Source organism: Tamandua tetradactyla, chromosome 21 (assembly GCF_023851605.1).
Source record: "Tamandua tetradactyla isolate mTamTet1 chromosome 21, mTamTet1.pri, whole genome shotgun sequence".
Lineage (NCBI taxonomy): Eukaryota > Metazoa > Chordata > Mammalia > Pilosa > Myrmecophagidae > Tamandua > Tamandua tetradactyla.
In genome coordinates, this window is record NC_135347.1 from 48083406 (window position 1) to 48101793 (window position 18388).

An 18388-nucleotide genomic window follows, 5' to 3' on the forward strand; every position below is an offset into this window, starting at 1 on the left:
CGCTCTAGAAGAGCTACAGGTCTACTGATGCAAGCATTTACCTAAGCGAATTCAAGGATTTAATCATAGTACCATATATGCTTCCAAAAAACCTCATGCTATATAAAATCATAACCGACAAATATGTCAATGCTGGAAGAAAGCATTATCACTAACGTTAAATAACTTTATATGAATCGATAATTTATGTAAAGTTAATTTATGAATAGCTAAAATTCAGGCCTAGGTCCAGATTTTGTATTTTATGTGGTTTATATTTCAAGTATTTTTTTTAGCCATAACTATGTTTGTTTTGCTTTATTATTACACTTATTTCTTATGAACTATGAGGCAACCAGAAATATTAACAATTAATTCCTAAAAAGCTATTCAGGTACCTCTAAGTCTCCACCTTCTTCTGGTGGACAGAGCTCTTCTACTGAGGGGTGGGACGGCGATGGCAGTGAGCATTGGGACAAAGTTTGATCACCTGAGAAAGTGATACAGACTAGGTTTCCACATTTCACTAATTGTTGGCACGTGGATGGCTAAGTCTTCAGGATGTCATTGAGACAGGTTCATAAGCCAAAAAGTAACATAGGAAATAATAAAGACTGGATCATTTAGTGAGCAACAGCAAGAGAGATGTCTGGTATACTAAAAAGACCCGGTGAAAAGTAACAGACAATGTTCAGATCAACCAGCAGATAAATAACAAAGATTTTATTGGTTGGCACACAGAAGTTATGAACAATTTGTACACAATTCTTAGTATATGTACTGAAAATCTAAAAAGCCATGTTAGCTGTAATTCTTGTCTAAAGTTATTTCAGTGACTTTCTAGCTTAAAATTTGGCGGCAAGTTTTCCATAAGAGGATGTCAAGTAGCATTTATATCTTCAAATGTTGATAAGCTGTTACATTGTAAATTCCACTAATTCATAATTTAGTATTATACACACTACATACTCAAATTTCCAAACTTTCACAGCATTTTAACAACATTATTATGAAAATTGGACTACAGAACTAAAGAGGTTGCAGAGCACACAGAATTCTGATAGGGAGAGCCAAGATAAGGGGCAAGTTTTAAGAAACAACTCTACTAAAAAAAAATGGAAATAGAGGTAATCTAAAATGTTCAAGTCACAGCATGACTGTGACTTCAAATCATCATTTAGTATGTGTTGCATTACAAGATATAAAATTTCCCACTCCCACCCCATGGAGTGTTAAGTTGATATCCAAGATAGTCAAAGACTCTCGTAATTCAATATCCCACTATTTTCTGGTTGTACCAGAAAATAAATAATCAGCAAATGATTTCCCCTCTGAAAAACAAACAAACAAACATTTACACTTAAAAACAGAATGAGGTGGGATTCCATTCTCCTTCTTAAAAGAGTTTCTTCTAGAACTACTCAAAACTTGCATTCACAAAGTAGTTGATAAGAAATTCCTCTGGATTGTACAAGAGGGAAGATACAGTGATCACTGATAAGACCTGTTATACGATATTAACACGAGTTTAGTGTTAGACATTCAGATGACCTTTTTAGCAGCAATGATAAAGCTAGAAGACAGTGGAACAGTATCTTTCAAATGCTGAGGGAAACAACTATCAATCTAGAATATTATCCTTAATTTTATACTATGATCCAAGAGTAATGACAATATATATAACTTTTCAGAAATACAAACACTAATATCATCTCATCTGTATAATTAATTTCAGGAATTAGCATACAACTGGCAAGAAGAAGGATGAATTCAGAGCATAGGTGTGGAATAAAAAAATGGTAAGCACAAACTTTGATAAAATAAGAGTGATAAACTGAATTGAACCTTTTACTCAAAAATGAGATTTCCTGTTAAAAATATAAAGCCATAGAACTTTAAATAGGATGAAGAGGTTGCATTTTAGTAGGTAGTTAATGCATGCTGAAGTCTATGCTATTTAAGGAGGAGGTTAATATTGATTTCTTTTACATATTCTTGGAATATTTATAGCAATGTATATCAAAAGTAATGAAGACCACTATATAAACTGTGAATCTACTTATAGCTTTAAATTAGCAGAGATGGAAAAGTGGGGATAAAGAAAGCATATCAGGCTCAAGAAAATGGAAAAGGAGAATAAAAAGCAAAGGGATGGTGTAGTCGGTTGAATTATGCCCCCATCAAGATGTTTCCAAATCCTAACCCCTATTATCTATCACGTGACCTTCTTTGGAAACAGGATTTATACAGCTATATCAAGTTAAGATAAATTCATATTGGGTTAGAGTGGGCCTGAAATCCAATGACTGGTATATTCATAAGTGAATGGAGAGAGATATAGTGACGCAGAGGGGAGGACAGCCTGTGAAGTGGAGTGACACAGCTATAAGCCGAGGCACACCAAGGATTTCTGGCAACCACCTGAAGACAGAGTCATGGAGCAGATGCTTCCTCTGAGACTGGAGATGAACCAACCCTGCTGACACCGAGATTCTGGACTTTTGGCCTTGAACTGTGAGAGAATAAATTTCTGTTTTAGGTCACCAGATAATTGTTATGTGGTCCTTGGAAACTGATACACATGGTTAACACAAAATATAAAATTAAGTGAATTAAATAGATAAAACCATGTCAATAATCATGACAAACAATAAATAGAACAAACACACACACACACACAACTAAACTATTCAGGTAGAATTTACTGATAATAGCAGTCTCTACCCATGTTTCTTTTTGTTCACACATATTCTTTGAAGTAACATAGATATTACTTGGATACCCATTGCTTCTAAAACGCTTTTGTTTAGCCAATTCACCAGGCATATCATTGCACTTGGAGTACATGACTTTTTTTTTTTTTTGCATGGGTAGGCACCGGGAATCGAACCTGGGTCTCTGGCATGGTAGACAAGAACTCTGCCACTGAGCCACAATCGCACTGCCCATTCTCTGACTTTTTATATCATGATACAATGAAGACCATTTTCCATTGGCAAAGCTACTTTTATTACTCTATCTTTGAGTCATTTATAACTCTACATTTTATTCAAAACACAAATTTTAAATCTTTAGATATTTAACAAAACTTAATCTTTCTTTTTGTTGCCCTTATTATCTTCTTATATGTTTTTGGCACAAAATACTATTTTGGCAGAAAAGGTCTCCAACTTCTCCTAGGTACTAAGGAACCTTGTAGATATAAACAGGCCATTGGTTAGAGCACACACATGTCTGGTCACCCCAGACATTGGTATTAACAGTCAGTCATGGTCATTTTATTCTTGTCATGCATTTGTTCTTTAGTCTACAGCATTTTTAAAGCACATTTAATACTTACAATGAAAAGAGAAAAAGACAAACACCAGTGAAAAATTTGGAAAAGACAGCTGAAAAGAAGCAGAGTTAGATATGTTATCAATATCTACAATTCTGAAACCGCTTTTACAAATGTACCTATATAATGATTGCTTTTATAGCTGTAATTAAAAAGAGGCTTTTGGAATTTACTCTGCTCAAAACCAGAATTGCTTCTGTACTCACATATTTTTGTATTATCGAAACTTTTTCTTTTAGGAAATCTGATGTAAAAATGCATTCATTCACTCATTTATTAAACAGATATTTCTTTTATGCCTATCATTCAATGTGTATGGGTTAGGGAAATGACAACCATCTGTTAGGTGGCCATTGCCCAGACTTCACCTAGCCCCACCTACTTCTTTGGGGAAGTCATGAACACACACTACTATCCCCTGGCCTTCTGCTGCCCCTCCACTTCCTTTTCTACGGTGTAACATTCCACAATGTAGGGGAGATGTGAAGGCTAATATATATATAACATATATTTCAGCAATTTCAGTTAAGTCCAACCTTAGAAAAGCACTGGTAGGTGATTTACCTTTAAAACTACATAGAGTAATAGACATTAAATGTGGACATTCTGTCATGCAAAAGGATGTAAGTTCCTATTTGAATGGAGGGTAGAAACTAGGGTGATACATAGAGGGAATATAACTGGTGACAAGGAAGAGCGAATTACGGCTTCCTCTGAGTCCATGCCTAGACACAGAGTCTCTGGCGTGATGGCCTGGGGATGTGGGCATGGAAAGAACAACTTAATTGACAAATATTGAGTTTCACATGCTCACATTTTAAATCATAATTGTTAAATCAAATTACATTGAGCAAGAAACATGTCTATAATAAATCTCATTGTTATTTCTGTTATTGAGGACAAATGGAACTAATTCTATACAGATTACTCTACACTGATTGGATGTGAAAGATCACTTCATCCTGCCACTAAATCTACAGTAAGATAAAGACTTTATTTCCTTTCTTTTTTTTTTTTTTGCGAAGAAAGTCAAAATATATTTTTGCTACCTAATCTAGAAAATGAACAAGAAATACATACCTGATTAAGTTGTGAATTTATGAAAAAAAAATTTAATATGCTATTGCTCAAACTACTAAGCTAAAAAAAAGTAAAGAAAGGGTTGCCTGCTCATTCAATTCACTAGGTTGTTAAGCAGGCTGCAAGACTGAGAATAAAAGAATACTGCTTTAACTTGCAGAATTATAAATTAATTTTCATCTACAAAATAAATTAAATCATTTCATTACTTTTAAAAATACAATACTATTCAAAATGTCATTTAGATGAAATAAAATAATGCCATATCATTACCATGATGCAAAGAGTGGGGATGTCAAATGCATATGTAAAGCTTTGCTTTAAATTAGATTTTATGGGAAATGAATACCACAAAACTCTGAATTCTTCAGCAGAAAAACTAATCAATCCCAATTATTTTTGGGGGGGGAAGGATTACTTAGTAGAAGTAGTAATAATTGTAATCAGACACTGCTCTGCACAAGTGTTTTCCAAATTCCCAGATTCAGTTAAAAGGGGTTCCTAAATTCAAACATATTTAGGAAATGTTGGTTCAATAAAGCTAACATGGAAATATGTACTGTGAATCTCAGGGTATGGCTACAGCCTGAAATATTTCCCAAAACATTCGACTAGGGAATCTGCTTGTTATCAGACACCTCTTAACATTTCAAGTAAGGAACTTTAGGAAATGCTGCCCTAGGATAAATTATGGAACTTAAATTTTTCTCCACAAAGTTTGCTAGTTTGTTTCACCTTTCTTTATATCTTATTAACAGGATGTCCTCAAGTCCCTCTCCTTGCCCAGGACACCCAACACACACACACACACACACACACACACACACACACACACACACACACAGACACACATCCCTAGTGACCAAAATTTACCCTTCATGGGCAATGCCCAAGGTCCAGGTGCTTTCAGCTCCCTCCTTTCCCCCAACAAATGTCTGAATGTATAGTGCCTTCAAATCAGCTGTCACGGAGGAAAATGTACAATAATTAAGATTATCTGGCATATAAAATTGCTAATTAATCAGGGGTATATGAATTTTAAAAGAGAAAGTCTGACTGTCTCAACTGAAAGAAGGAAATCAGAAATAGCACTGTGGCACAGAATAATGTCTGAGAGAAGATGCTCTAGTTTGTTAACCCAACGGTTATTCTACAGAAGCATCTATCTATCTGGCTTACATGTAAGCCCAGTAACAAACTTTCATCTTAGAAAAGAAATGCTATTATACTAGGGAAAAATATTTAAATTTTTTCTTCTTCTTCTATCCTTTCAAATACAAAATAAAGGAAAAATATAGAAAGAAAACTCAGGCAAATTTTACAGGAATATGACCAACAAGAACATCTAATTTTTAGATTTCACAATCTCATAATATCATACTTTGGTATAGCTGTGATATAAAATTAAATAATTTATGAGCTGCTAGAACTCTTAGTAATTCCTTAGTCTAATCTTCTCACGTGTGGATGAAATTTAAAACAGGAAAGAGGGTGACAAATGAATTCAAAGTTAAGCAAACTTGCGGCGTGCCTAGGGCTGAGGGTCCACGTCCGTACACTCCTCGCCCTTTAAGCTATCCAGTTGACCTCAGTGCGTCCCGCCTTTTATTTTTTTAAGAATTGTCAAAATTTTAGAAAAATGACATACAAACGTATTTTGTGCATGTGTTTGCATTTTTCATACTTTCATGTTTAGAGAGAGAGTAAAAGCTACAGGCAAAGTTCATTTCCTTTTCTATCTAAATTAATTTATATTAATAAGCTGATTCTGAAGTCTTAAAAACTCATACAAAACTTAACTAAGCTGAAATACCAAATCTAACAGTCATGATTTTGTGGATGCACTACATTTACCCCTCAAAAATGCCATTCCTGTTATAATGCCTAAGGAAGAGTACATTTCTATCTGTCAATATTCAAGAGGAGTGGTCATTTTTTAGCCTTTTAAAAATCTAAGAAGTATTGACAAAAGGGTAGAAATTCAATTTCTATGGATTAGAGAAAAGAAAATTGTGGAGACTTAGACTTCTTTGTACTAATTTAGGAAATTCCTGATTCCTCAATTTGCTACTAGGGTTCTTAAACATTTATTTACAAACTGAACATTTTCCCTTCACGTACAGATAAAGTGAAACAGATTTTTTCAAGTTATTTTTCAGTCCAGAAATTTCTAGCTTGAACTTTAATAATAAGCTTTACAAAGTGTCTGCTTTAGTTTGCTAAGGCTGCCAGAATGCAACATACCAGAGATAGATTGGATTTTAATAAACAGGGATTCATTTAGTTAAAAACAGACAGTTTTTCAGAGGAAAGGCAGGTAACTTTCATCTGAGGTCCTCTCTTCAAAACAAGGTGCCGGGCAATCTCTGCTGGCCTTCTCCCCAGGCTTCTGAGTTTCAACAGCTTTCCCCGGGCTGCTTCCTTTCCAAGCTGCTTGGGCTGTGCTGCATTGAGCTCTCTCATTCAAGCATCCAACCAATTAAATCAACATCTTTCACTGCAGCAGGCACTCTCCCTAGCCGACCACAGATGTAATCAGTGACAGATGAGCTTGACATGCCATTGGCTCATGTCCACAGCAACGGAAGTAGGCACCTTCACCTGGCCAAGTTGACACCTGAACCTAACTACCACTGTGTCCAAGTAATGAGGGTTATTTTTAGCAGATAATCGCTGCAAATCACATGGTACTGAAAATAGTCAGATGTTTAGAACAGAGTAATTATGCAATAAATATTTAGAAAATGAATGATATGCAATAATTAGTTTCTATTTTTTAAATAGAATTAATAAAATGTATTCATTTCATATATAATTCTAATTTATGCACAGTTTAAACTTTATGATTTTTCAATTGTAAAAACTGAATTTCGTAATAAAAGTTAACTTTTCCATTTATTAATGGGTTAAAAACACTTAATTTTTAACATAAGGGAGATGTCTACTTTCAGTTTTGATATGTAAAGAGCTTGGAAGTCATCACTCCAGTCCTTATAACAAGAAGAGGCTGAATAAACTGAAAATCAGCACCTTTTCTTGTATTCGTCAGAGAATTGAGGATTCAGGGCAACTCATCCCCCTGAAATCTGGAGAGTCAGGTAAATCCATGGAGTCACAACTGACACCTGCTTTCATGGAGCAGAAACTTCTGGAGCCATAAACTGGTAGAAATAGTTAAGTAGAAATTTTGATGAATTGTTGGAGGCTGTGGGTTAGCATGCGTGAGAACTCCAGGGGGCCACACTTCTGGTGGGATACACTCGAATGGGTTTTACTTGCAGGAACTGCAACAGGTTCTCATATTGAAAATCCAAAAGAGATCCCCTACTGACTCTGTGGGGTGGGGTGGGAGGTGGGGGAAGCAATCTTTCTTAAGATTTAAGAAATCTTTCTTAAATATTAAATATTCCCACAGCTTTCTCCATAATAATGGCCTGCTGTCCAGGGAAAAGACCACCTGAGTCTTATCCTATCTGTATAGGTCCCCTTACTCTTCTTGTCTCAACTCAGAGAGAAAAAAAGCTAGAATACTGGAGACACACTTGTGAAGATCACAAGTGCATCACCAGTGTTTCTGAAGTGTATCTGAAGACACATGCCCACTAAAAGACTGAAATTTAATCATGGAGTATAGATTGTTTCCCCATTCCCACACCATATTACCACACCATCAGGGCTCCAGTATAATAACAGGAGATTACAGTTGAAAGAGTTGCAAAAATCAGATTCTCTCTAAGGAGAAGCACTCAGAGAAATCTCAAGTAAAGAGGAGAAATAGAAATAAGGACACCAAAGAAATTTGAATCTTCTTCCACCTACAGCTATAGCATGCATTAAATATAATCCAGCTCCTAGCCAGGTTAACATAAATCTTCATTAAAGGTTTTTTTACTTTCTTATTGCCAGATGTAACATATCCAGTTTTCAACAAACAATTACAAGCTATGCCAAAATGTAAGGGAAAAAAAATACAGCCTTAAGCATAAAAGCAAGCATGAGAATCAGACTCAGGTATGTTAGAAGTAACAGACAGGAAATTTAAAATAACTATGATAATATGTGATTGGAACTAGTGGAATAAGGAGACAACATGCAAGCAAAAGGGATAATGTAACATAGAGATGGGAACCCTAAGAAGGATGCAAAATGACATGCTGTAAATCAAAAGTGCTGTAACAGAAATGAGGAATACCTGGGATGGGCTTATCAAAAGACTGGACACATATGAGGAAAGAATTATTGAGCGTGATGATAAATCAATAGAAATTACCTAATCTGAAATACAAAGAGAAAAAAGATTGAAAAAAAAAAAGAACATAAAATACAAGAACTATGACATAATTTTCAAATGGTATAATACACATGTAATTGGAATACTAAAAGCTGAAGAAAGAGGAAAATTTTTTTTAACAAGAAATATTTGACGTTGTAATGTATTAGACCTTCTGAAACTAATAACAGACACCAAACTACAGATCCAGGAAGGTCAGAAAACACCGAGCAGAGTACATACCAAAATAAAAGAAAATCCACATCTAGGCATGTCATATTCAAACTGAAGAAAAAGAAATCATGAATGAAGCCAGAGGGGGGAAATATCTTACCTACAGAAGAATAGGGATGAGAATCACAGCAGATTTTTCATGAGAAATTATGCAAACAAGAAGAGAGTGGAGTGAAATATTTTAGAGTGTTGAAAGAAAAAACCCACCAACCTAGAATTCTACATTCAGCAAAATTATTCCTTAAATGGAATGGATAAATAAAAACTTTTTCAGACAAACAAAAACTGAGGAAATTTTGTTGCTAGCAGACCTGCCCTCCAAGAAATGTTAAAATAAGTTACTGAAGTAAAACTAAAATGGCACCTACATTAAGAAGAAAGTGTTGAAGAAGGAATAAGTGAGAGGAAAATAAAATCTTTTTCATTCTTAGTTGACCTAGAAGATAACTTTGTTTAAAGTAAGCAACAATGTATTGGGTGATTACAGCATATGGATAAGAGAAAAGAATGAGAAAATTTCAGAAGGGATGGACAGGAGAATTGGAAATACTCTATAAAGTATCTACCTGAATGAACTGTGAAGAAATGATATAGTATTACTTGAAGGTGGACTTAGATTAAAGTGTATATTGGAAACACTAGGGAAACCATTTAAAAATTAAAAAGAAGTATAACTGATATGCTAAGAGAGGAGATAAATGGAATCATTTAAAATGCTCAATGAAAACCAGAGAAAGTAGAAAAATAAGGGGAAAAAAGAAACAAAGAATAAATGCAACAAACAGAAAACTGTTATAATCATGGTTGATATTAATCAAGCTATATCAATAATCACATTAAATGTGAATGGTATAAAAACATCAATAAAAGACAAACAGTCAGAGAGGATAAAAAACAAGACCCAACTATATATTTTCTATTAGAAACCCACATAAAGACTTGGATAGTTTAAAAGTAAAGTGATGGAGAAAATTTCACCATACTAACACTAATTAAGAGAAAACTACAGTAGCTATATTAATTTCAGAGAAAGCAGACTTCACAAAAGAGGAAAATTATCAGGGATAAAGAAGCACATAACATAATGATAAAGTATTCAATTCTCTAAGACACAGCAATCTGAAATGTGCATGTACCTAATAACAGAGAATCAAAATACTTCAGACGAAACTTGATAGAACAGAAAGGTGAAATACATAAATCCACTAATATATCTATAGGCTTAAAACCCCTCATTAAGTAAGTGACAGACCAGCAAGCAAAAAATCACTATGGATATTGTTCACCTGAATAGCTCAGTCAACTTGATTTAACTGACATTTATAGACTATTCCATTCAATAATAGTCTATAAATAGTATAATACACTATTTATAATATACAATAATAGTATAATATACATCCTTCTCAAGTTCACATGGATCATTCATCAAGACAGACCACATTCTGGGTCATAAACCATAACCAAGAAATTAGGATCTAAGGGATGATTATAATTACTGAATCATTATAGAGATATTTCTTTTCTACTTTCTGGTGTATTAGCATAGACAGAGGGAAATACTTGAAATCTCTGAACTGCAGTCCAGCTTCTTTGATAGCTGATGATGATTGTATAGCTTTTATCTTGTATCCTTGTGATTGTGAAAACCTTGGAACTGATCTTCACTTGTACCTATTGTATCCTTTTTTTTTTTCACTTTGGAGGTTTGGGGTCACTAAAGACAGCCCCTAATGTTTATTAATGAAGGCCTTGGGTCAGCCCAGAACTAACCCACCCCAATTCAAAAGTTATCTTGATAACTGAACCTGGATCTAACCAAAAAGGGCCTGCTTGACATGCATAGTAGCTTAGACTTGAACCTATAAATGACCTCCACCTCATTGTAATACTAAAACTCATGCCCATCATCATATTAAAGCCACCATTTTCTTACACATGTTCTGGGACTAAGCATGTAATCAATCTGTGCATGCCCAATAATAGCGCACCTGTAATAACATTATCTCAAGCCTTGTGCTCATTATCCTAAAACCTGCCCATCTTTTAATACTATAAAACTATTAGAATTATTGAAGTTTCCAGAGACAGACTTTTGGGCCAACAGGCCATCTGATCTACTGTTTCTCAGTTAGCAATAAACTCTTTCTCTCTTTGAAACCCCGTTGTCTTAGGAATTGGTAATTTGAGTGCATTCAGCAGAGAATCCACCACTTTTTGTCTGGTATCAAAACCACCTTAACATATTAAAATTAATAGAAATTATGTTCTTAGACCACAATGGAAATAAATGAGATATCATTAACAGAAAGATAGCTAGAACCATCCCCCCTCAAGCCAATATTTGGAGATTAAACAACACTCTTCTAAATATCATGGGTCAAAGCAGAAGTCTCAAATTTTAAAATATTTGCAACTTAGTGAAAATGAAAATACAATTTATGGAAATCTGTGGGATGTAGCAAAAATAATGCTAGAAGGGAAATTTATACTGTTAAATGTATAATTGGAAAAAACGAAAGATCTACAATCAGTAACCTAAGCTTCAAACTTAGGAAACCGAAGAAAGAAGAGTAACTTAAACCTAAAACAATCAGAAGTTAAGACCTAATAAATATTAGAGATTAATAAAATCGAAAATCAGGAAAAAAGAGAAAATCAATGAAACCAAAGCTGGTTTTCTCAAAAGATCAATAAAAATTATTACATGAGACAATGTATTTGGAAATACATTATAAATGGTAAACACTATATATAAAATTGCATTTATTTATAAATTGAAAATATGCTCAAATAAGAAAATTAAAGATTTTACGGATGGACTTAACACAATAAGGATAGTGGATGAGAACACACCACAAGGAATTTATAATTAAATTTCCAGATATCTATCTGTACCCCTGTTCTGAATCATATGTGATCAAAGAACACCATTCTGGATTATAAAGTGGTATTGTAAATTTTCAGGCTGGAATAACCAAATGTCAACATCAACAAACCTTAACTCAGCTTTATTTTTCTATTTTGGATTAACATCTGTGGAACAAGGCATAGAGAGCTGGGCTATCCTCTCCTCTGTAATCACAGGACCTTGAATTGTACATTATTTGCAAACAGGTTTTCTTGTCAGATGGGTAAGTTTAAGCCAATGATTTTAAACTGAAGATTTTAACCTTTTTGTCTCATATTCTCCTGAAGCCTCTGAGTGGGCAGGATGCCAAGCTTACTGACAGATCATTTCAATATGTATGTCCTTCGTTAATCTCCCATCTAAGAATATGTTGACTAGAACTGGGAAAAGGTGCAGTAAAAGAAAGCAGGAGGATGGGGTGAAGAGTCAAGTAAAACTTGTATCATTGTTCCCTGGTAGTATATACTCAAGAAATCCTAGATGCGCACCATTTACCAAGGTAATCTTAATCCTGGACAGGGCAGCCTAGAACACTGATGGCCAACGAATTTATTTTGGGGGACAGCCTTTTATTGCTGATTACATCATTTGTACACCTGGTAACAAAGCACTGTCAGCTCTACCTCTTTCAAAATACGCTTATGTGTTCCAGAATTTCTATCTAGTCTTCAACTTCCTTGGTCCAGGTGATCATCTTCAGTTTTTTTCATTACTGCAATGACCATCTATTTAGTCTACTTCACTGTACTAGTTAGGGTTCTCTAGATAAACAGAATCAACAGGGAACGCTCGCAAATATAAAATTTATAAAAGTGTCTCACATGACTGTGGGAACACAGAGTCCAAAATCCACAGGGCAGGCTGTGAAGCCGACGATTCCGATGGAGGGTCTGGACAAACGCCACAGGAGAGGCTCGCCAGCCGAAGCAGGAAGACAGCCTGTCTCTTCTGAATCCTCCTTAAAAGGCTTCCAGTGATTACACTGAGCATCACTCATTGCAGAAGACACTCCCTTGGCTGATTACAAATGGAATCAGCTGTGGATGCAGCTGACATAATCATGATCTAATTCTATGAAATGTCATCATTGCAACAGATAGGCCAGCACTTGCCCAACCAGACAAACAGGTACCACCACTTGGCCGAGTTGACACATGAACCTGACCATGACACTCACTAAACATTTTTCTTCATTTCACTCTCTTCATGGACTTTCTGATCTCTGCCCTTCAATTTTTCTTTTCTGCTTTAGGCTTCCCAGTGACAATGAGGCAATTTAGGCCTTTGACATTCAAGGCCAAGGAAACAATTGATAAATCTGGAATATTGATGCTAAACAATCTTTTTTCTCTGGTCATCTAAGCAACAATGGGCAAATACATTTTCACATGTTGAAGGTTCCAATCCATGAATTCTATTCCTAGTTCTGTTTTTACTACCAATAAGAAACTTTTAAGGAAGTCTTTTTTTTAAAGGGTTTTTAAGATATACATTACACCTTAGTATGTATCTGCAATCTAGTTTTCACCAAAAACCTAAAAAACAACCTTAAAAAGTCAAAATAGCTAGCAGGTAGCAGTTTGTGATTTTAAAGTCTATATTCTTAACCACTGCTTAATCAATGTGTTTTTAACTAAATAGAACCCCTTCCTTCTTTTCTTAATCAATGACTGTGTGTTGGTGTTGTTTTAGTTATTGGAGAGCAGAGACCAAGGGCACACAATTTTTCTGAAACATTTCTAGGAGACAACTAGCAGATAATCAGACTAATATTTATACTAGCACTAATATTTATAATAGCACTTAATAGCTTTTTAAAGTAGAAAAATACCAGGAAAAATCATAGCAACTATTTTTCAGTAACTCTACCCATATCCATTTAATTTCTACAAACATCAAAATTAACAAGAAACTGTGACTGTGGGCAAAACTGACTTTTCCCCCCTTGAGAACAGTCAGATGTTCATTTATATATACAATTGCAACACAGACTGATTGGAAGAACTGATTTTGGGAGCAATATGTATTCATTGAAACATTATCATCAGTTAGCACCATATAGTGGGATTTGTTATTAGGCATGCTTGTCTTGGTGTGTATTATTTAGACATGGGTCAATAATTTTACTTTGCCATGTATCCTTAAGAAAGCTACTTTTTACCCCCTCCCCCCACAGACACACAGTTTGAATCTTTTTACGTGTTGAATAATTAGGGATAACGAATCTACCTTGCAAGACTGTTATAAGGACTAGAGAGGATCTATGTAGTATAATAGTGGACACATAGTAGGTGCTAAATAAAAGATGGTTGCTGTTATTTTTGTTATCATTATTATCATTACCATAAATGTGGAGGGTTCCCTGTGTTACAATGAAGATGTCTTCAGGGATCACTTCGAAGAGCCATTAAGTGAGTGTGAAGGCAACTGTTGGTTACTCTGGGCATGGAATAAAGGTGACAAGTTGTTAGACTGAAAATCAAATGTGTGAGCCAGTAATGTCAAAGAAGAACTGTAACAGGGAGCTTCTTTTAGACATTTTAGACACAAAGACGATTAGTTGAGAATGGAAACTGAAATTCATACAGTTAGACCAAATCACAGGTCACCAGTCCCAGGTGTCACATTTAGATTTCCGTCAGAGGTTTGTTGTGCCAAATTATTCCATCTCTAGAACCTCGCCCTGCCATGGATATTATCTGACTAACTAGGAATTAAGGGCTGGACCGTCTGTCTTTTCTAAAGAAACACATGCCAAGGGCAGGGGATATCCTAGACTAATCCCACTCCCGATTCAAACAAAATGTGAAAAAAGGTATAAAAAGCTCCCGTGAAAAGTCATGTTTTTAGCTTTTGTAAATCAGCTGCTACATCCCAGGAGGGTGGAGTGACCGCAGAGGGGATCACAGACCATGCCTCCACCCTCTGAACAAAGTCCAAAGGAATTCTAATGGGACCAGAAAAAATTATACGACTCAGAATTACAAGAACATACTCGTGGTTTTCAATGGAATTTATTACTTTTAATTTACCAAGGTTATTGTGATGAAAAAAACACACCTCCCCCCAATTTGGTTAATATTAATTCGTTGCACAATATAGCACCATGGCCAATTTCTTTTTGCTGAGTACTTCCCAAAACTACGAACAAATTAGAATGATTCGGAAACAATGCTTACTTTCGGTTCCTTCATTTCAACCAACCAGTGGAGCAAAACAAGCTAAGAAAAATATTTCAAAGTCTGTAATGACCTGCTTTTATTAACCAAATAACAGAGACTTCTGAAGTTATCTTACTATCCATCTCTATTCCTTCCTAGTTAAATAACTCTCAAAATTCACACATAATTTTTTTAAACTTTTGAAAACATTGATTTAATTCCACAAATCATACATGACTGCATTTAGACTGTATTTCAGATAAGGCTAAAATTCCCTTTGAGACACCTCCACTCCTCGCAAATTCCAGCCCCTACCTGCACCAAAAGTAACCACATTAAGAGTTTATTCCTAACCTTTCAGAAACTTTCTATACATTTACTTACCAATGATAATATTTTCTATTTACTTGTTCTATTTTTGCCTAATTACCATTATACCTGCTTTATTAACTTGCAGGAAATTCTGCGGTACATATATTCATTTACAGAGGCCCAAAATTAGTGGAAATAATACTGGACTAGGAGCAGATTCTGGGCCAGCCCTATCAAATTATAGCCGTGAAAATTTAGACATGCTACTAACTTTTCTATCCTCATTTTTTAATAGTCTACCCCATATGCCTCTCTAAGAGTTTATGTAAAAATCAAAGTAGTATGTGTGGGTGTAATTTGAAAGCAGTACAGTTTTACATATATATAAAATATTATTCTCAAATATCTAGAAAATGATCAGGCAATACTACTATTGTGAAAGTATAAATTATAGGTAATTAGCTATAATTTTAACCAGGATGTGTCACAAGAATATTTTATTTAGCTAGTTGGCATAACTACTCCTAGTAACTATGAGTTGAATGCTTCACTGGAAAAACTTTGTCATCTTGTAATATATCAAAGGCCTAATAATGAGAAAATACATTTGCATGTAAGATCAAGCATTATAGATATTAAATTGATAATTTACAAATCTGATTCAATTTCTACATCAGTGAGCTTTTATGCTTGCTTCCCAGAGTAAATGAACTGCAGCCCTAATGCATTTAAAATGATTAGAATGATAAAATCGGAAGAGACTGCAAAACTCTGACATTTAAAAAGATTTAAAAATTCATCCCAAATTTACTACACGTGTTATTCAAAGTATCACTTTAGTAAAAACAACTGTACAAAGGACTTCAGTTTAAGTTACAATTCTTTTAAGTAAAATGTTCTTTTGATGATACAAGTCTGAAAGCATATAATATACATATTTCTTTTTGTTAAGTAAATTAAAAAAAATGTGAGGATTCTGGGGGGATATGGTTAAAATCTTTTCTTTAGTTTAAGTTAAGGTACAATAAGGTAAGGTTGATTAAAGATCTGTTTGTTACTGGGTGTGATGATCTTTTTACCATAATAATTAAATACCACATGAAAAGCATACTCTACCCAAACCCCTCTTTTTTAGGTTCTTTCACGAAGAGGATCATCAACAAGAAATTGCATCACCTCGACCTGAAATAAAAACCTCCATGCAACCATTTGTTCAGTTTGTCTTTCATTATGAAGTATTCACATTTTTCCCTTTTTTTCTTTTGCCTTGGGGTTCGTGAGGACTTGGGGAGAATGACTGACATCTCTGAACCGTCTCAATCTCCTTCTTTCTTACATGCTATCTCATTCTATTTCTTCAGCATCTCTAAATTCAACCGGCTACCCAATGTTCACTTCTCAACATTAAACCAAAAGAGCTATGGGAAAGTATTGACATATGCCCATATGGAAAAAATATTACACGAAGCTATAATATTTTTAGGGGAATCAATGTGATCATAAGATAATTCAGAGATGAGTTAAGATCCTGAAATACAAGTAAGACAGAGTGTTTTACAAGTACATTCATGTCTGAGAAAGAAGGTGGGGCAGATGGAACATGTATCTAATGTCTTCCTATTAGAAGCCAAAAGTGAACACAAACTGTAAGCATTATTTGGGGTCAGTTTGCTTCAACTCCAAATTATAAGTGAACATAAATATTTAATGAATTAGGGGAAGAAAGTATATTTAAAAAGTATAATTGTGTAAATCAGAATAATGAGTCATATGATAGCTTTCAGATTCGTTTTAATGTCCTCAATTGTGTTGATTTTTCTAAATAGAGAAATTTTGACCACTGACACTTTTAGTTTTCGTTCAGAGGAAAAAGAAGTAACACAATGATACATGCTCCAACTAGATGTAAATGGTAAAAGTGGAAATTTCAAATATTCATTCTACAAATGGGTAGAAAGCAGAAAAAGCACATGGAATCAGATCGAATGCTCCTGACTAGTTTTAATGTACCGAAACATTGTGGATCACCATTTGTCCAAATGTAAAATTATGGGGTTAGACTGTATTTTCAATGTTCTCTACAACTTATATATCACAGGAAATTTTCATGACTGAAATTTCATACAGGTTTGCAAACCTATGATTTGAATGCTACAAATGGTACACTGGGAAATTTTCAGTGGTTTATGGACTATTTACGACATCATTTTTTTAAAACACCATTTTTTGTCTGGCTACAGAAGAATTACATGTACTTGATAATGGAGAAAGGCAGTGGATTCTCGGTCCAATGTGCACAAATGGCCAATTCCTGAGACACAGGAGTTTCAAAGACAGAAAGAGTTTATTGCTGGCATTGCTAGGAGAGAAGTAGGAGATCAGATGGCCTATTGGCACAAAAATCTGTCTTTGGAAACTGCAATAATTCTAATAGTTTTGTAGTATGAAAAGATGGGCACAGGTGGGCCCCGGTGGTTCAGTGGCAGAGTTCTTGCCTGCCATGCCAGACACCTGGGTTCGATTCCTGGTGCCTGCCCATGCAAAAAATATAAAAAGTAAAAAAAGAGATGGGCACATTTTAGTATAATGAGCACAATGGCTTGAGATGATATAATTATAGGTAATCTAATTATTAAGCAGGCACATATTGATTACATTGATTAGTCACAGAAGGTATGTAAGAAAATGCAGCCTTAATATGAGGATGGGTGTGACTTTTAGTATTATAATGAGGTATAAGTGACTTGGAGGTTAAAGTCTAAGCTACTGTGAGTGTCAGGGGGGCCCATTTTGGTTAGATTCAGCTTCGGTTATCAAGATAACTTTTGAATTGGGGTGGGTTAGTTCTGGAATGACCCAAGGCCCTTCATTAATAACCATTAGGGGCTGTCTTTAGTGATCACAAGACTCCAAAGTAAAAAAAAATGGATAAGATGGATACAAGTGAAGATCAGTTACAAAGCTTTCACAATCACAAAGGTACAAGATAAAGGCCATGCAATAATCACTGGATATCAAGGCAGCTGGATTACATTTCAGAGATTTCAGGTTATTTCCCTCTCTCTATTCTAATATACCAGAAAGAAAGAAACGAACATCTCTAT

The 18388-nt window shown here is 34.8% G+C and overlaps 1 protein-coding gene across 12 annotated transcripts in view; it reads right to left on the reverse strand.

Moving 5' to 3' along the window:
* The window catches only part of LOC143665614 (DNA repair protein XRCC4-like), a 283083-nt gene that overhangs the window by 45328 nt on the left and 219367 nt on the right, over positions 1 to 18388 (reverse strand). Inside the window, exon 11 of one of the 12 annotated variants that reach the window (XM_077139213.1) lies at positions 12046 to 14250. The exons of the other annotated variants lie outside the window; for them this stretch is intronic. Coding sequence (XP_076995328.1) covers positions 14196 to 14250 — 55 coding nt within the window. The 3' untranslated portion in view covers positions 12046 to 14195. Of the gene's footprint in view, positions 1 to 12045; positions 14251 to 18388 lie in introns of those variants that run through there. 12 annotated transcript variants of the gene reach the window in all.